This window comes from Hermetia illucens, chromosome 3 (genome assembly GCF_905115235.1).
Source record: "Hermetia illucens chromosome 3, iHerIll2.2.curated.20191125, whole genome shotgun sequence".
In the NCBI taxonomy this organism is placed as follows: Eukaryota; Metazoa; Arthropoda; class Insecta; order Diptera; family Stratiomyidae; genus Hermetia; species Hermetia illucens.
This window is the reverse complement of record NC_051851.1, coordinates 55134315-55155652: the sequence shown is the minus strand read 5'-3', so window position 1 is coordinate 55155652 and position 21338 is coordinate 55134315. Positions and strand designations below refer to the sequence as shown.

Sequence of the window (21338 nt, the reverse complement as noted above, 5' to 3'; positions counted from 1 at the left end):
CGAACGAAATCCTTTTATTCCAACTCAATATCATAGAAGACTGAAACTTTCAAATTCCATTGCGATTTTCCCCTACATTCAAAATTTCTTTCTTATCAAAAGTGAATTCCACTGGAAAAACATCATTTCCCAATAAAGTCAAATACGAAGTAACTGGAAACGACGAAAACGAAGTCGCAAAATTTTGATTAACAAATCTTAATTATCAGAAATATTACAGTTGGAAAATGATAAAAGTTTTCCGAATATCGTTACAAAGTGTCAATGTATATTTAACGGAACAACTTTTAAAATTGAGATAACGATAATGAAATACACAATGTCGTTTGATACGACAGGCATGGCTTCGTGACGTCATTACAGTTAGGGAAATTATTGAATCGTTTAGTAAAAATTAGTTTCTGAAATATCTTCTTTTGCTTGGTTTTGACGTTAACATTTCTGGATATAACATTATAGCGAAGTCTAGAATTCGAAATTCCTCGTTTCTTGAAGTAAGTCTTAAAGGACATGTCTGGTTTTAAAGAAGAGCGTATCCAGCAGAAGATGACAAGTAAAGTAAATGGAGATATTATCAATTATTATTACAAAAAGTTTGGAATATATTTATCTACTTCACTGTTAACTTACCAGGTTTTGGGGATGGTTTATGTTGCTCTTCCATTGCCGATTCGAAAAATTTCTTTTTATCGGATACCGTCTTCGGAGTTTTCGCTGATGGCGGTGGTGACTATAAAATAAATGATCGTATTAGAATTAAATTTACATTAATTGTCCTATTTAGAACATGTATATTTGAATGTACAAATGTAATTTAAATGTCTACAATGGGAAAGAGAATGCTAATTTTTTTCTGAAAGGGGATTGTGATTCGTCGGTTTGTCCTTATTTCTTTTTTTAGGAAGAATTGCGTAAAACTTTAAACCATATTCAAACACTCTAATTTATAACTCTGATAATTGTAAGTGGAATGATTTTTTTAGGAACTATTACTAGGAGATGAAGAAGGTACTGTAAATAAAATAGAATTCATCTCACAGATACCATTGACATAAGTGGCTGAAAGAATGTTCAGAATGGTATATAATTTAATATAAACATGAATGAATATATGAATTTACGTAGTGCGGTCTATTGATTCTTAGATTAACATAGTATAATAAATAGAGGGTAATCATATTTTTCCTCTTTTATTCAGTAGGGTCAAGTATCAGAATGTAGGGACAGAAGTTTCCACTTATTAGTTTAACTACTCTACCTTTCAGAACACCATAAAAACGTTGTAGTTGACTAATTTTTAATGTTTAAAATTGAATACCATGCCGTTACAAAGTTTTTGACTAAGGAAGGTCTTATGCAAATGTCCTCAGGATCATACATATAACATACATTTAGGACAGAAAAAATTAATGGAAGGCGGGTTCCGCGGATTGTTAGCGCAATTCAAAAGCAGCGCAGCGTTGAATGTTGTGAGAAGTTTTTAGAGGTTTACCATGAGGACCACAAAGCTGCTATTCAATCTATTGATGAAATTAGTATTTTATACTAAGATCCAACATATAAACGGAATTCAATGGAGTGTCATCAAAAGGGACAACCAGTACCAAAAAAAAAACTAAATTCTCCCAAAACACTAAGAACAGCGTTACTACAATTTGTTGGGATTGTGATACTATATTCAAAGAAACGTAAGATAGTTGTAAACGCAATTACAGTAATCTGTTACGACAGTTGCGCGCAAGTATTATAGAAAAGAGACGAGAAAAAACTTTCTCAGATGTGCTATTGCTTCATGAAAGTTTCCCAATCTCTACAGCTGTGCTTTCCACAGTTTCTACAGAATGCATTGAAAAATAAAAAAAAAAAACATTTTTTTTATTCCTATCAACACTCCTATGTTAGGCTCAGAACTTATGGAACGCCGTACGTAAAATGTCAAGCTATTCAACTTTAAATGATACCGACATTCTATGTTACAGGATACAGTAAATTTACTAGAAATAGATAGCTTTGACCTATGATATCTTAGATACGAGTATATGAGATACATTTTGACGCCTAGATTTCATATAGGCAGGCCATCATGATTTTTTCAAATTTTCTCTTTGGACAATTCCCAAAAATAATTCCTACTTCAGTTTATATTTGCATTTTTCTACCCCACGCCACTGATTTCAAATCTGATATCTGCTTTGCAAAGTACTTGTCGAGACCTTCCATTCACAGCTAAATTTGAAAGAAAATACGCATCTCCCATTAAACTATCCCAAAATAATGTCTTCAAGTATATGCGTGGAAATTGATAGTCCGCATACTTTCACCAAATTTCATCCCAATAGGTGCAGCGTTTTCCGAAAAAAATGCGTGTGACAGACGGACAAACAGAGAGACAGGCAAATAGACAACAAACTAATTTTAATAAGATTTTGTTTTTACACACTACTACACTAGCTCTACTGCGTGGATTCTCCATGTCAATAGTGCTGCTTAGGTACATGATGGAGCTTCCCAATGCCAAGTTGTAAGAAGGGGCATTCGATAAGAAGGCTTTGTGTAATTAAAAAGCTTCAGGACATTCATGGAACATTGTATACATTTTTGCATATTGGCAGCATTCATTCGTGCATAGTTGCAAAAAGAAATTTAATAATTAAGAGGCAATTATGAAAACTATTTTATTCGCCTATAATAATAATAACCGTTAACGCAACAATTCATATTGGATCAGGACCTTCAAGTATATTAGAGCACTCCATTCCAGACCGTAACGGTACACTACAGTACACTGTGGGAGGTAATGTGGTCAGCATATTTTCTACAGTTCAGAAGGAAGAGATTAGGAAGCCCATCGGGGCCAGGTCCGACATTGGTATTAAGAATACCAATGAGGAACTCAACCAAGAAAGGCGTAGGGAGGGGAGATTCGTGAAAGTGGTCGAGCGAAAAAACACGGAAGAGAAATAGATGCAGAGTAGGTCGCAGGATTGTTGTGGGGAACGTCTGAAAACTGATAGAAGGGAGAGATTGGGTCGGATTACCGGAATAGCGAATGTGCGACCAAAAGGGTTTCAAGTTACGGCGGGCAAGGGCGGCTTCGACGCTCAAGAAGTGCCTTTTATGCGCCTTTTTAATTATTAACTTCACAGTGGAGCGCAGAACCTTAGGCAGGGTCGGCGACATTCCTAGAAGTCCGAAGCTTATTCTGCAGTGCTTGTTTCAGGCGAATGTTAGCGAGGATTCCGTCGTGAAGCAATTTGATTACGAACACAGACAAGCGGGGGAAGATGGGACATAACAGGAGAGGAGATCGGACAGGATATTTTAAAATGAACCCAGCAGGTTTGCGGAAGTTGAACTTTACGGGTAGTTTTGGAGTTTGAACGAGGAGTTCCGCTTCAAATTCTAGTGGGGAGTCTTGAGCGATAATTTTGATATATGGGAATGTGCAAGAAAATAAATTTAGGTGGCGCTTGGAACGGTTGGAAAGGAGGAGGAGATCGATAGTGCGGTCCAAGGAGTTTTTGGTGGTATTGAAATTCAGGGCAGAGCAAGTATTCATAAAGGAAGAAAGTAGAAAGGAAGAATGGGAGAGCTTGTTGGAAGAAATTGGAAGGCCAGTGGAGGTTAAAATATCCGCAAAGGAAGAAAGGGAGGAAAGAGAATCTGACAGTAAGGAGTTCAGACAAATTGTCAAACAATCCTTTATATAGGTGGGGAAGGCAAGCACAGACACAGACGTATATACAAGATACAATGAACGGGAGGGAGCCGGGCGGGGGGACACGAAGAGCAACACAGTCAAAAGGAAAGCCAGAGGAGGAGAAGACGAGTTCGACGCGGAGTGTACCTTTTATTGCAATTAGGACCCACCCGCCGGTAGACTTAGGAGATGTATCCCGGTCCCTGTCACAGTAGAAAATGGAGTACCCTTCGGGGAGCTCTGAATTCAATATGGCATCGTCCAGATAGATGGCATGCTGTTGTAGAGCCAGCGCGGATAAATTGAAGACACACAGGTTGGTTCTTAAACCACTAACATTCTGATAGAATAGACAGACAATATACATGGATCCAGTTACATTGTTCGGCGGGGCAGTGCCCTGAAATTAACCCGCGAATTCGTGCGCTTGTATGGCTTGATGAATATACCTTCAGGCCAGAAAGAATTGTTGCCGAGGACGTCCAATTCGTTGCTGTCTTTTGTCAGTTTGTCCTAAAAGGAAAATGTAAGTCAACTTTGCTCTTTATGTACTCCACTGCATCGTCCGTAGAGAGATGATAAATAATGTGTTTAGGTGAGGACGCCACCTTTAACCCGGGGCGGCTAGCACGGGTGGATGAAGTGCCAGAGTATAGAGCAACGGCGGGAAGTGAAGCTTTGACGACGGGAACGATGTCAAAAAATTTACAACTTTCGGTAGCCCGGACTTCTCCTTTGCAACCAATGTCAAAACTAAATCGGCATCGTAAAAAGCAAATGGAGACCTTTCATTTGATATCCCAAACTGTTCAATTGTTTACCAAAAATTTAGTTTTTCTTTATCTTCAAATAAAAAGGGTAATTGATATTGACAAATGATTCTCCGTTTTTTCTTTGGAACGGTAAGAGCAAGCCATGAAATTATTTCATGTTTCAACGCAATCTGACTGGAATAGCATTCAACAATTGGCATCCTTTGAGAACAACTCAACAACTTACGTCCTTTGAGTACAATGTGTCAACAATCGTCTAAAACCTAAAATCTACCAAATTTTTTTCGTCCTGTTCCCCTCTATAGATCCCTGCCCGACATCTAAAGATAATGAACGCCACCTCGCGATTAGGAAGACGCGGAATAATGTCCCCCATGGTTCGCTGTAACTGTGTCCATTGACAATCGATATGAAATTGCCCCCATCGGGAAGAAATTGCAATACCGGCGCTTTCAATGACAGGGTCATATAATCCGCGTGGATGAGCTACGATTGACCTGTAAGTTCGGGTATGGAAAACGACCATGCATGCATTTAAACTACCAAATTCTAAGAGGAAACCAAAAGCCCATGTGTAGTCAGCAAAAATTCAATTACCACAAATACTGCCATGCTGTTTATTATATTTTACGTATCAAATATCGCGGCTGAAATTGTATAGCTAAAACTACTTCATTATTTTCTCACTATCTCTCATACTTCTTCCATAAAACACACACAAACTACTTTCCAACAAAATCTTAGAAGAGAAAGTCTCCTTCCACTTTATCTTATCTTGTCTCATGAAAGACGCTTCGCATGTATCCTTTCCGTAACAGATTTCTCAAACCATGGTGACGACCATAGAAGCTATTTAAAATTACCCACAACGTTTAATAAGACTTCAATTACTTACCCGTCAAAAACATTTAATCTAATATTGAGAAAGGAGACTATCAAGGTGGCAATTTTAATAACCCCAACGATAATACCAATTTCTTTTCATTAACTTATAATGAGTAGTTGTCGAGTTTGAAATTAGTTCAACTTTATGCTTTTCTTTTTTTGTAGAAAATTGTTCAAGAACAGTTTATATTATATTGTATTATTTGTAGTTTTCTGAGGATATCGTCCGTAAATCTTTTGTTTTCTATTATAAGAAAAAGACAAACATTGAAACATAAAAGTTTTAGACAGCACAAAATGAAAAGATTAATTAGAATGTAATGTAGGTTAACTGAACTTTATTAAAACATTAAAAAATATCCATAACTACATCCGAAATAGATTAAAATTATATGAATTTACTTAAAACTGACTATATTCTAATACTTTCATGGATATGATAAAAATAACTAAAATGAATGACTGTTATTGCGTATGGTCCAGTGTAAGTGACAATTTACATTTCGTTGACGTTTTGGTAGAAACGCAATTAATTTATAGAAAAATAGCCAAATGGATGTCAAAACAGACCGACGGCGATTTTATAACGCTAAGAATTTAGTAATTCTAACACAAGAAGATCCGGCCCAGAAGCATAACTTTATGCGGACGAGAAGACGTTTTTAAGATTCAACTTGGTGTCGAGAATTACCAATTATCAGGAGTGAAAATAAAGCAAATTAACTCTGAGGACCGACAAACTTGCACAAATTAGCCGAAAATTCAAATAATCGAAATACGAATCATCGAGATTCCACTGTTTTAAGTCATACCGAGTGCAATCGTAGCAGCGCAGACATGGCTCATCCGACATATCTACTACTTTTAAGAGCTCATGCCTCGAAATTTTCTGTCGATATTATGGGGCAAACTGTATCCAATGTGGAAGATTTTTCGAAAAGCGTCTTCCCAGAATATAGACTTCAAAATACTACCCCGATCCCCATTGTACTAGATAACCTTAAAATAAGGCTTCGGAATGTAAATGAATTCCGTCTAGCGCCGCACGAACGTTTGCTTCGAAGGTGCCTAGAGACAATTATCCCCAAAGTTTCACTGGAAAGAACTTAATACGATGTTGAAAGAGAATATCCACCACCTGTTTAGGTAAGTAAATTCTCTTCTTCCTAATAATTACCTTGAGAGTGCACTCGTTGCTGCGTAGATACTTCATATCATGGAATATAAATTTGAGCTTTTGATGGGAACAGCATCTTGCAGAATGATGATTTTGAAGACATAGGACAGCTAATTTTGGAGTATCATTCGAAACTAAATAACAGATTGCACAACTACTTCGTCCTAGGTAGACTAGTCAACTTAGTTACATTGCATAAAATTGTATTTATTGAAGTTCGAATTAACAAGCGGATGTGGTCCTTAATCACCAAATTATTCAATTTAGAAATTTGATTTTGATGTCGAATAGCTGTTTATATAGCTGTGTGTAAGAACTTCAGTTAAATCGGGATAAAAAGCGGGATAGCCACTTTAAAGACTAGGTACAAATCAGATTGTTTTAGAAGTGACAAGAAGCAGTCAGCAAAAATTTTCTCGTAAGGATTATTTCATCCACCCATTGGCAAATGGAGGGGAGATTCTATTAGAAAGAATGAATTGCATTCCCCTTGCTTCGAATTGAACCATGGAACTAGAAGCAAATATACTTTCAGATGAGCACCTGCTCGACAGTTAGTAGAGGAATGCAAGAAATGACATCAACTTGCATTCTTTTTGCTTGACACATAAACGGACGTCTCAAGTTCAAAATTTATCGTAGTGCCATCCGGTATGTCATTGTTTATGGTTGGAAGTGATGGTCTAACATAAAAGACAATGAAGGGCGCCTAGCGGTAATGACGACGAATAGGTTACGCTGGACCGATGGCATAGCACGCCACGATCACATCAGAAATGATATTCATTGTCAACATGGGGCTGCAACGATCGCGAAAAATTGCGAGAAAGGCATCTTCGATGTGTGACCATATAATTCGCATGGATGAAACTTTATTTTATTGGTCTGAACATCGAAATCGATGTTAAACGACGAAAAGGCCAGGCGAAGCCAAGATGGCTTAATACGCTAGATGGTAATGGCTCCATCCAGATCCAACGTATGATCGATATCATCACAATATCGGAGCAATTACACTTATCTGTTGCACAGCCCATAATCGTAAAATTTCTTATTCGTGAAGGAATAAATGCACCAGAAATATTTCTTAAATTGGCTGCACAATTTAATGATCAATGTCAATGCCAAGTACTCGTCCATTTGCATGACATAATGCGTTCGCAGACGAACGGACACGAATGGAAAATCAGAAAAAGATCGCCGTACTACAACGAATATCACAAGTGAAAACATTCAAGCAGTTCCAGATATTATTGAAGATAATAAACGAATCCCAATTTGCGAAATTGTAGAGTAGGTTGAAATTACTTAGGGAAGCTGCCGAGGGATCACTGTAAATGACCTACAGTTTCGTTAAGTGTGTATCAAATGGACCTCTCGTCTTCTGATCGAAAATCAGAAGTTGAAACGTCTCAAGGTTCATCGGACACTAGCAACAAGATTTGCTGAATTTTCAGTCAAGTCACCACTTGTAACGAAACGGGTGTTCACCATGTCACTGTTGAGTGAAAAAGAGTCTGCATGGAGTGAAGAAGAAAGTGGGAGACCCTCATCTTGCAACAGTCTTCCTCGATTGTCAAGGCATTTAGCTCATTAATCTTTCGCATGGGAAACGCACAATCAATTCTGCTTACTATTCCGTGCCGTTGGAAAAAGCTAAGATTGCATATCGGTACAGTAGGGAAAACCAACTTATTCGAGATGTGGTCCTCCGTCATGACAACCCCAAGCGCCATACTGCATAACGAAATGCATTCAATTGTCTATGATCATCCTCACTACAGCCCGAAGCTAATACCCTGCAATGCCTATACGAAAAAAGTTTGGCCAAATATAAAAAGTAGGGGTAAACAAATGGAAACAGCTGACTGATATGGAATTAAATGCTTATAAAAGGATAGTATGTGAATATTTTTTGACATTTTATTACTGTTATTGTTAACTGAAGATCGGAAGAAGAGTTGATTTTCCTTCACAAAGAAAATTTCAAGTGTTTTCTAAAGTTAATCAAAAATGCAGGAGATCAAAAAAATGGAATCAATCTCTATAATGGGTATGGATTGTCTTTATTCAAAATCTCTGATAACGAAGTATTGTCAAGTGATGTAAAAATGTTCATTGTAGAAGAACATAAAAGGGGGGCAAGACGCAAAGACGTTGGGAAATGTTTTGGGGTTTTTGCTTGGCTTGTATAAAGGATTCATGAAAAGTGGAAAAATACTGGTACCAGACAAAGGCAAAACGAATGTGGACTGCCTTCAAATTAGAAAAAAAGGCATAGGCGATCGACAAATTATCTAGAAAGATCAGCCCAAAATCAATACAGACATTTGAAAGGTAGTGGCCGAAAACCACAATATTCAGGTGTCGAAATTTACGGCCCAGCGAATTTGGGGCAATATTTCCAATGGGAATTATTCTAAATGTGATAACATTTTTTATTGGAATAAAGTTATCATTGCAAAACCTCTATTAAAATTTATTTCCGAACATCAGCACTGTTTAATTGCAAATTGGGCTTGACCTGTTTAGAGTAACGAAAGAGGTAAATTAAATTTGTTCCCCAGCAATGGTAATTGGTAAAATATATAAAGGATTAGCGATCCCAGCAGAAATGCCAAGTACTAGAAACCATGAAGAAGGAATCGTTTCTTATTGCACGATGGAGTTTGTTCGTTTAGGGCATCATAACAGTCCAAATTTGCTGTCATATTTACAGTTACAACTTCGGTGACGGTGACCTTTGCAATTGGAAAAATATCCATTTCTATGGAATTTTCTAGTTTCCAAAAATTGTGATAAACCTGGAATTAAATGATTGGAGAGCTTGGAAACTGTGATTTTTTGGACATGTCGACCTTTTTGGTACCATTCACAAAAGACGATATAACTCTAAAATAGTAACAAATCGAATGACCATGGAACAATTTTCCTCAAATGTCTACCATCATCAATAGAAAAAATATTCTAAAATTTGATATTTATTATCTGGTTTTCATAAATTTATTTTAATTTTTTGTTTGACTCCCTAAATATTTGACAAATTTTACAAAAAACAGGATTTTTATTTATTATCATAAATTGAAAACTCCTCTTTCTACACCCCTTACTTTCGTCGACCTTTGGCTGTTTTCGTGGACTCTATGGCGAGCGAATTCTCGTCAGTGAAAATTACACATCTATATCATCGAAGACGCCTCTCTCGTAATTTATTCATAATGGGTGCAATCTCACATCGATCACGAATGTCCTCAATTTATCACGAAGCGACCAACACTCAGAACCATCAAGACGACAGGACAGAAACAACTAATATTATCATCACAATAAGTATATCTCCATTAAACAATTTTTTTTAAAAAAAGGATTGCTTCAAAAGTGATAAAGCCAAAATTGACGGAAGCTTCTTAAGACGCTTGCGGGCTCCCTGCGGTTTCAAATCTGGAAAAACAACTCAAGAATTGTCCCCGATTTAAAAACAATGAGCCAGGGAGATTCTGGCGGAGTAAACTTCTACCTTAGGCAATTCTAGCCGGACATAGATACTTTCTAAAATATCTTCATTCAGAAGCAGATCGTGCTGGGCATACTTTAAAGGTGTCGCCAAAGTTGGTAAGCCGAAAGAACGTTCTAGTTGACAATTGGCGCAAGGAATGTTAGCAACATTGTTAGAAGGATGAGCAAAAGTGAACAGCGGATGGTGTAATGGTTCCAGCGCTAGACTGTTACAATGTATCATAACCGGGTGCCAGATACAACTCAACTGTGAACGAACATCTGAATCAAATCAAAGTAATAATTTGCGGGCGCAATACTGACCACATTGTCTCCTAGTGTGCGGTTACCGCCTTGAATAAAGTACTCTAACACATTTCAACGCCAACATCCAATTGGATTGCGTGTAAAACGAACAGCACTGGAACATCAAATAAACAAATTAAGTATTTGGATTGGACGGTTTCGATCGCAGGGCAGAGGTGATCTCATTAGACGCTGCCAAATACTTAATTTTTTGAAAATACTGGGAGTTCGCCCACGAAAAGAATAGTTCGTGCACTTAACAGAAGGAGTAAATTGCTTCTCGAACAAGTGCGGCCCCCCATTAAGTGGATGGCGGGCTCAGGACAACTCATTCCCAAACAAAATTTTCATCAAATGAACATTTATTCAGGTTCTTCGAAAAAACAAACGGTATACCAATGTAGCCTCATGAAAAAGGCCAAGATATGGGTTAGATCGGAAAATGAAAGCACGGTAGACCAAAACTGAATGAAGTCACACCACGCACGAAAGCGGCTCCAGGTGGAGAGTCGAGGTTTTCCAGGGGATGTTTTTGTCGGTAACCCTGCGGAAGGTGTCCGAGACGTCGACCAGGGAATGACCCAATTGATGGCAATCAAGCGTTGCACTTATCGTACATAGACGAATTACGATTAGCTCTAGATAAGACATTGGCTGATTTTGAATATTTTACCAGTAGAGTTGGGTAAACTTGCTAGTAATTTCAGACCACTGATTTATATAAATGTATGCAGAATAATAGAGGAAGAAACAATGGCGGAATTTGGGAGCAACTTTGTGGAAACAATAATTCATAATACACACGCCCTAAAAGTTTCATAACAATTGATGACATGATTGTTAGTGAAGGTTCCAAGCCAAATGTCTGTGATCGAAAAATATGTTCAAATTTTTGAAGTCATACACGAAAAACTTGATAGAATGTTCAGGGGAACTTATTTATTAAATGGCTCTTAATGGAGTAGTTCACTACTTTGGAAGCGAACATCGCTTTGATAGATGAAAGGGAAACGGAAGGCGGATCAACGTTCAAACACCGCAGAAAAAGAGAATAGGCCAGGTGAATAACGTAAACCTTCGTTTCCATGTTAGTAAAGTGGCTAGCAGCGGTAAATACGTGATGTGGCTCTTAAATAAAGAGAGTGACGCTACTACAAAAGAAGTGCACATGCGCCAAAGATCAGCGATCGACAGTTGTTTAACATAAAGGCTTCTTTCAAATGCCATAGCCTTCGTTCGGATTAGAGTTCCTGTTTCACCGAAAAAATATTAAGCGTAATAATAGAGCAATGAATTATTGTGAATTTTCACGATATTCATGGGACTTTCAGTGAATTCCTCAGCGTCAAACTATCAAATCATATTACTACCTTCACGTTATTGCCGAACTTCGTGAAAGAATAATTAAAAGCGACCCGATTTATAAAAGGAGAAGTCATGGGCTCTCCATCAAGAGAATGCGTCGGCTCATTGCCTATTATCCACCAAACGGTTGTTAGCCAAGTACAGCATCCCAGTGTTAGACTAGCTGTTTATTAAGTGGAACAACTTGGTATCTTTTAGGCAATTTTTAAGATTTTTTTAAATGGAAAGATTTATTTGCAAAATATTTTTTATACCCATGAAAGTGAACATATTGGATTATAGAAAAAAAAAATTTTTGGCTCCAATAAGGCCGTGATATGGGTGCTTCAAACTAGTTGACACAATTCGTTTTGAGAATGATAGGGTCCTAAGTCCGCATCAACTTAATGCAGGACCGGACCAAATGGGGAGCAACTTACTCCCTCTTTCCAGGTCCACGGACCCCTCGCTTAGAGCTTGCAACCAAACTTTTAAAAAAGTCAAACAACGACGGCTTTACGGTTTCTTACCAGGGCAGAGGCAAATCGTCAGACGCTGCCTTACCTCTGCCCTGAGAGCAGCGTGACCGTAGCGGCTCGCAGATGTTGAATGCTCCTTTATATAATTCGTAGAACACAACATCTGCGACCCGCTACGGTCACACTGCTCCCAGGGCAGAGGTGAGGCAGCGTCTGACGATTTGCCTCTGCCCTGGTAAGAAACCGTAAAGCCGTCGTCGCTTAACTTTTTTTTTAGTTGACACAATAGCTCAGCTTTGAAAACTCTGACGAAAATCATTCAAAGTAGATATTAAAATATAAGGTAGCCGCTGTAACCCGAATCACAATCAAGAATTTTCGATATAAAAAAACACCTTTTTAATTTTTTTAATCTTTTTAATCTCTCAAAATTTGAACCAGATCGGCCCAGTAGATTGCTCACAATCATATCAATCAGTCTAAACAAGTCAAAAACCAAATCTTCTCATATGCTTCATTTTAAAATCTATATTACAGTTAAATTGTAAATGGGTCTACGATGAACTGAAGAGGAGTTTACAATAAATTTTTGAAATACTACAATACGCTATTAAGAAATTTATTTGAACAGATATCGTAACGTAAGTTATTTTGTGACCTAGACCACCATATTTTTTCAAACTTTTCAGTTGGGTAGTTTCTAAGAACCAATCCTTGAAGTAACTAACCCTTTTTTAAACTTCCTCACTTTCTCACGTTCCAAATATTGTCAAAACTATTCGAAAAGTAAATTCCTATAAATTCGAAAAGTACTAATCGAAACCATTTATTTGATTCCCCGCATGCTATATTCGGGAAAAAAAAAGTTTGCACCCATTTTTTACAAGTACGCTGACCCAAAATAGAGGAATAATTCACCGTATGTGTGAGGGCTCACAGTTTCACCCTTTCACCCCTTTTTACTGAATTTCGTGTCAACAGATGTAACCGTTTCTAAGAAAAATGCGCGTGACAGACAGACAGTGAACCTATTTTAGTAAGATTTTTTCAACAAAAGCTTTTAAAAATTGGTTTCAGGAAGAGTTCTTTTAGAAAAATGTGTTTAGAAGTTCATAATATGCGCGTGCTTTCATAATAAGCAACACACAGACCTTTGCTGAGCTCGTTGGCTTATCTAATGTTTGGTATGTTATTTTTATACGTGTATACTATAAGATGAAAATGTTTTTAGAAAATCGATTTTTTGAAAAAAAAAAGATGAAATCTCCATTGAAACAGTGAAGGCTTAAATCGATTGAAGATTTGAAAAAGAAAGCAGTATTGGTCCTGAAGCCGTTAACAGAAGAAGACTTCAAGCAAGGTTTAGAACAATCGAAGAGATCCACATGGACCCTTCTGGGCATAGACGAGAGGTATATATTAAATATAATATAAAATAGGTAAATATATACGAAAGCAAAATAAAATATTTTACAACGTCAGTTCCGTAAACTTCTGTTAACTGGCCCCAGAAAATGAAAACAATTTTGAACACACATAAAAATATTGTCATCAGCGAAAAATGTATGCTCAACCGACATAAATTAGGCGTAACTTTTGGTAGTAGTTAAATTTCTAATAATCAGTCCCCCATCAGTTATTCTTACTCATTGTCACTTCATGTGTGACCACAAAATGGAGTATGATTACCCGGTGAAAGAACGATCTTGTATTTCATGGAAAGTTGGTTCTATGGAAGCTAAATGGAAAAAGGCTTTCATATCACCAGGAAACTCCTACTGAACCGTCAAAGCCTTATTGAAATGTAAATGAAATTAAAACATTTTGTTTCAAAAAATCAAAATAGGGGAAAATGCAAATACCAATTCCACTTCACACCTTTAGGCTATCATAAGGTCAGGACTGTAGAAAGAAGATGAACAGGAATCACAGGTAGCACAACGAATTAGACTGAACAATTGTCGAAAATATTGCAAGAAATTATACAAGGAGACGGTCTCGGATAAAAATAACGAGAAGACAGTTTCGAACATCGCTCCGTTCCAGTGGTGTAAATAGGATTCTGTCATTGGCATAGTAATCAGAATTTTGTCACTTTTGACCAATATTGTAATTCTTACTGATTAAGGCATATAATTTAGATTACTGTAGAATGCACAGTAGAAAGGTTCTGACCATCTCTTCTATCCTGACCTCACTGACACTACAATTTTATTATAAAGAAAAGAAAACGAAAAAAAACAAAAGGTAAAATCGTAAGTCCAACATATTATTACCAGATTCATTGACGAAGTTATATAAAACAAAGCCTTATTAAAATCGCTGTCTCTCTGTCACGCACATTTTTCTGCAAACGGCAACCTCGATTAAAACGAAATTTGGTAGAAGTATGAAAAAGTCTCCATATACAGTAGATGGCATGAACTCGTGCAGAGGGAGCTCTCCATACATGCGAAAAAAGATTGGAACATTTTTTTCTCAGAAGGAAGGATTTCACTTAATACCTTCACGAACAGTTATTAGTTTTGATGTCCATTGCAAAATAAGAGGCTAAGAAACAAAAAAGTACAAACCTAAAGTGACAAAGAAACCTAAAACTCTGAACAAAAAATTGCGATAATGCGCCGGAAAGCCTCCTTAAATTCATCCTTCCAGTGCCAAATTTCATAGCAGCAGTTTCGCACAATCCCTATTATTACTAGCAAATAATAACAGATTTAGGTTGGCAAAACAATGCAAATTTACTATATTTTAAGCCATAGAAGAATAGTCCTTATATAGTATTAAAATGAAATAGCCCATTTTCCTCCAGAAAACCTTATTAAAACCGGTTTACTGTCTGCCATATGCACTTTTCTCAGAAACGGTTATGCCGATTTATACCATTTTTTTGCAAAGGTGAGAACTATAAACACCCACGCACACAGGGAGTTACATCGTTCTACATGGAATTTGATGGGTGAAGGGTCTCCATGCATGCAAAAGGGGGGTGCAAATTTCCTTTCACCGAGTATAGTTATATAAGCTATTATGAAGAGTCTCAATTAGTACTTTTCAAAGCTGATCTTAGTTCTGACATTTAATGCACAAGAGAAGAGGGCGAGGGCTGAAAACTGATCATTTCTTCCACGGGTCCATCCTCAGAATCTAACCAACCAAAAAATCTGAAAAAAAACACGAAGCTGGCACTATGCGAGACCTAGGCCTCCCTCCATACCTACATCTGTTCAAATAAAGTTAATAATAGTACATTACTATAATTTTTAGTAATTGACTGCACAACCCCCTTAAGACCATCCTAGAATCATGGAATTTTGCAGTAATAGATACAATAAAGCATAATCCCACCAAGTATCTTAGTATCTCCAATCTCCACTTAAATGTTTTTATATAAGAAATATACAGAACCTTTCATACTTCTTAAATCATGTTCAATTCTCATTACGAAAAACCAGATACTACCAAAAGTGAATCATACTGACACAGTGCCGGACTAGTTGTTTAAAATGGGTTTGGACTATTGTCCCATTCAATTTTTAGCTATGTACAAGTGGGACTGTCGTGCACTCGAGGTACCTCATATCGATTCGTCGGTCTATTCATGGGAAATTTTGTGCAAAGATCTTGGGCTACACTTGTTTAAGATCCTATTGGCGCGGCAATTAAAGCCACGGGACCATCATATGCCTAATTTTTTCGCCGATTGGAGCCTAGAGCAGTTGGAAACTGATCCAATGTTTTATCGCAAAATTGTGTTCAAGGAACAAAGTTGCCACATATGGAATGACCCAGAAAATCCTGTTGTTAAATCAAGAAAAATGCACCGTTTGGTGCAATTCTTATTTTTTCAAAAATGAAGCTGGAGCTCGGTTTACGGTTAATGGAGATCGTTACCGTGCTACGATCAATCCTTTTTTCGTTCGCAAATATGGATGACATTAATTCGGGTGTGATGTGATTTCAACAGGATGGCGCTACATCCCATACGACGACCGTAACTATCGACTTATTGAAGTCAAAATTTTGGCAGTAAGGTGATTTCGAGAAGTGAACTTTGCCATCCAAGACCTTGCGATTTGACATCTCTCAAGTACTTCCTCTGGCGCAACGTGAAGTCACTGATTTATACTGATAAACCAGCAACAGCTGACGCCTTGGAGACCAACACCGTTAGTGCTATTCGTGAAATACGACCAAAAATGCTCGAAAAAGTGCAAAAAAAAGCAGGTGAAAGTACTTTGCCGTAATAAAAACGTTCGCCAGCAAACAGGCCACTAAATGTCATGAAACAGACAATGTCGAAAAAGGGAGTGCCTAAAATATATATAGACATAATATATAAAGCCTCAAGATTACCTTTAAAGAATACTTTATGGGATTGAAAAGTGCCAGAGATGGGTGTATGGATGTGATGTATTCGTAAATACAACAAGACATCAGTGGGCTCAAAACAAAAACATCCTGATTGGGCCAAATTTATTTTTACAGATGAGTCGTCTTTTTGACGATCCTCAGCAATGAAATGTGTATCGTCCGTAAAGTTTGAGCCAGTTGATTTTCTGCACCGAAATGTTATTTATAAGGCAAAACCAAGCAGAAGTACTCTCTTCAAGAAGACTGCGTGAGGTGAGGTACTCCCTAAAAATGTACCAAATGATGAAATGTTGCCAAAAATTATAGAATCCATGATTGAGGATATCGGATAGCTTGTAGTTTGACAAAGAGAATTTTAAGATGTTGCACATTAATCAAAAGTGACAATTTGAAGGAACATCAATTTAAGGATATTGAGAACAATTTGTACTGACAAAATAGCCCAGCTTGCTCAAGGAATGCAACTTCAAGATCCAAATAATCCCTAATGACAACTTAAGTATATTGTCCAACCGAACAAAAATACAAAACAAGCCAATTTTTTCTACATCTATTTGAACATAATATTTTATTTACAACTGATAAACGACGAAACAAACAACAGTTAATCCACAAACATACAATATTCAGCCAGTTCCTGCGTCAAATCTCGTTCTGGAAGATATTTCACTCAACCGATGGAATCCGCAATAGCAGCACAAATCCTACTTTGCCCTCCTCCTTAGAGTACGTTCTACCAAAAGTCAACTTTAGATTATTTACTTGATTCTCACTTTTAACCAGAAAATTGTGATGATTGTTATTAGAGAGAGAAAAATCATGTCTGTAACGGTTTGTATTGTTCTCATTCATGAAAATTAAGAAGAATGTCCTTTGGCTTACAAAAGAAAATAAGACATAGAAAATCAAACGATTACATGCTTACAATGAAATTAACTCGAATAAAAAAACCGATCATAATATTCAAAGGTAACACACAACGTCTCAATGTTTATGTTCGGAAATTATTCATTTTAAATTTAAATTAAATATATTGTCGTTATATATGTTTCTAAATCTATAACACTGAATCTTGTAATCCTTAAATACTTCATTAGGAATAAAACAACACATAGCCTAGTGTAAAAGTCTCTTATCAAAAATATTTTGAACTACGGCATATGACTTCGATCGTCCTACAGAAAAAGGAAAAAAAAACAAAAACAAGAACAAATTTTTGGAAAAAAAGATGGTGCCGCAATAAGCCGGTGTTGGTGAAACCATCGCATTAGGTGGTCACTCTTCTATTATGATAATTCCACCAATTTAAAGCATATTACCAAAGTGGAGCAAGTGTGAAAAATAGTAAGACACACTAAGCTCCTCGAATAGTAAGCTCTGTCAAATAACTTCAAACATTTGTCTCTTTGCCAAACGTTACCATTGTCGGTTTCTGGTCAATTGTTGGTGCATTAGTAATCGTTGGTGATTTAACCCGGATAGGTGAAATTACAGGTGGTGGTGAAAAGCTTGAGGTAGAAGTGTTATCAGTGTTGATATTGTATTGATCATCGAATGATGAATCGAATATGTTAGCATTATCATCAACATTTTGTGTTGTTGATACTGTTGTTGTTTCAGAAACGACCTGTTTTTGATTGTCCCATGTCAGAATTTGTTGTTGACTTTGTGTCATTGTATTCATAACGGGTGCACTTAGGGGTGGCGGTGGTGGTGGGAGAGAATTACTTGTTGCAGTAAGTGCTTGCGAGACTTGGTGTTGATATTGTTGTTGTTGAATGATATATGGTTGTGATCTAGCTGCTGAATTTGTATCACTCACCATGAAAGTACTATATCCAGCAATAGGCTGAGCCGGTATGGTATAACCCAATGTTTGATAGCCTAATTGAACATAGTTTGCTGGGGGTGGCGGTGGTAGTGGTTGTTGTTGCGTTAATTGATAGTAGCCGCCAGGCTGTTGTGGCATTGGAAGGTGAGTGTATTGTACAGGGAGAATTTGTGGTGGGGGAAATATTTGTGTTGGTGAAAGTACGGGTACACCAGACGCCGTAGATTGCTGCAGTTGTATTCCTCTCGCCTGTTGATCAGGTGGCATGGAAATAGTAGCAGTTGTTGTTACAGGATTACTTATTGGAAGTGCTTCTGGAGATATAGTTGAACCTAAAGTTGATGAATTTACCGAAATTGTTTCTGATGTCTCCTTCATGAGATTACGAATCTCATTTTCTTGAAGCAAAACGTTACGGTGAACGTCTTCCGGAACCAAAATGTTATCCGGTGAATTCTCATGAACATATTCAGCACGCTTTGCTGTCGGTAGGGTGTGGAATTTAGCTGGAACTATTTCAACAATTATTGGATCATTTTCAGAATTAGATATTTCATCCATACTAGGAAGTGTCGCTAAATTCACTGGTGGTGGTGGAGGACTTTCTGCCGGTCTGGCATTCAATTTCCTTGAAGTGATCTTAACTGGTACTGGGGGGAGAGGATTATCTGGGCTGAAGAATGAACTTGGTCGGTCCGCGGGAACTTCGCGAATAGTATTCGTCTCGGCATTATGTTCATATTGAATGAAATCTCCATGTTCTAGGTCGTTTTGAAATTGGGTTAAAGCTGTATTTCGCACCACATTAGCTTGCTTTATTTTTGGCTTCGGTGGAATCGGTGGTGGTGGTCTTCGTTTAGGTTGTTCGGTCAGATTTCCGGTAGATAAATGGACAGGCTTACGAATAGGAATTTTCACAGGATTGTACAAATCTTCATTTGACTTCGACAAAGCATGAACTGGTATTTGTTTTCCCATTACGAAGTTGTCACGGGCAGGTCTCCGATTTATAGCCAGTTTCTTTATATCATCTATATTGCAATTTTGACTCGAAAGGAATGCTTCTCTGAAAGGATTTTCTCGTTCAATTTCATCGTCTGAATTGTCTTTCGCCTCAGTCAGATCAGGAACCGAATAGTTTTCGAACTCAGATTCACTAATCCTGTTTGCAATCATAAATCTTGGTTTTTCTGAACCAGAAGATGGACTTGATGACCGCAAGATACCTTTCAATCCACGATCGCGGCCTTTTCTTGAATCCAAAGATGAATCGTAATCTTGTTCTGAGTCATAGTAGAAGCGTCGTCCGACCGTTTCAGGTGAATATGAACGGTCAAAATCTGATTTCGATCTTTCATCTCCACTCAAATCGAAACTAACAGATTTTCGATGTGAATATGATTCGGGAGAACTTCTATCAGAACTGCTCGGTATTACATACTTTGCCCTGGACTCGTCATCTGATTCGATTTTCCGATAATTACCCTCTACCTTTTTCTTACGTTGAGCTTTTTCGTAGATATCAAAAGTATCTAAACGTACAAATGGCTTCCTTCGCCCTAAAGACTTCAATTCTTCTTCAATTTCATCATCATCAACGTCATCTTCAACAAAGGCATCATCGTTCATATCCGCTTCCTGCTCTTCAATATTTGTCGCTTTTTTCATCTTTGATTCAAATGTAGTTTGAGTCCCGCTTTCCTGTGCATTAAGTAATCCTTGAGCTTTCCTAAGACTAGCTGCTGTTCTTGGGATTGTACTAATCCCTGAATCTGAATCCAAATCGGAATTGTTCATTGTTGGTGTCTGCGTATAAGAAGAGTTTATTTTAATTTGGTGCTGTTGAACAACTCCAGGATTTCTCATAATGTCCTTCTGGTTAATGCACGCACAAGTGATGAATTGTTAGCAAATAGAGGAAGAAAAAGAGAATACTTTGTTAGTAAACCCCTATAGATTATTAACATATAACTAAGAACGTAAAATGCGTTGCAATGGTCGTATGTGTGTACGTTGAATGATGATTGACTTTTGTTTTGTGCGTAACGATACATGGTGAAGCAGGTACACGATTATATGATATTGATATCCAATTGTAAACGGAAAGCTCCGAATCCACGAAGATTTCGCTTAAACGACAGTGTTCTCGCTTATTTTTGTTTGAACTGAACAAAAAACAGAAGCACAAAACAAAGCACTGAAATATAAATACTTATAAGCAGAAAACACAAAGCTTTTATATTAGCACATGAAAGTCACATAATATTCGTTACAAAATCACACTAAGCCCTTAATACGCTAATTACCGATCATGTTTTTATTGAACTTTGCCTTACGCTGTTTAGAATCTGTTTTAAAATAGCAACGCTGCAGAGATTATCTGTACAAGCCATATCTGTCTGTTTTGGATTGAATATTTGAAATGAGACTCTTTCAGTTTGAACTGTGTAACAATACTACACACAAGGCGTGAGAATTGTGCAGCTATTTGCCTATATTTGCTTGAAAGCAATAAATATTATCTACAAACTCGTCATTATATCACTGGTTCAGGTGTCCTACAAGTAAAGTTATTTTTAACTTAGTTTTAGCCCTAGGTCTATTTGCAGCGTGCATCTGATAAAATTTAACTACCAAAAGTAAATTTCTAATTCCTACATTGTTGAATTGTTGGATGAAAACCAAACGCAAGGGATGCACATTGTGGGAAAATGTAAAATTTAGCGATATATGGAAGGCATCATTTATCTCAAACCCTACCGAAATGCTACTGAACATTTGCCTCCAACATTGTGATTTGTCTCCCTACAATTGTCTAGATAATAAGAAATCCACATTAGTTTCTTTCGTGTTTTGATCGTTAATCTCGGTCCTGAGGCAAAAAAATTAATGCAACCTTAGCAAGGTTACAGGTATATTAGTAGAAGAACACACCATCTTTGTGTGACAGGAATGATGTCTAGATAACTGTTGC

General features: G+C 37.2%; 1 protein-coding gene across 16 annotated transcripts in view; it reads right to left on the bottom strand.

Annotated features, from left to right (window-relative positions):
- Nucleotides 1–21338, bottom strand: part of LOC119651794 (protein lap4) — a 460994-nt gene that overhangs the window by 68803 nt on the left and 370853 nt on the right. For 12 of the 16 annotated variants that reach the window (XR_005249491.1, XM_038055576.1, XM_038055561.1 and 9 more), the window contains 2 exons: nt 18356–20239; nt 631–730 (listed from right to left, as the gene is read on the bottom strand). Coding sequence is in view for 15 of the 16 variants with exons in the window: in XM_038055576.1 (XP_037911504.1) it covers nt 631–730; nt 18356–20239 (1984 nt within the window). In the remaining variant the exon portion in view is untranslated. The remainder of the gene's footprint in view (nt 1–630; nt 731–18355; nt 20240–21338) is intronic. The other 4 variants (XM_038055565.1, XM_038055562.1, XM_038055563.1 and 1 more) reach the window with 4 other exon arrangements.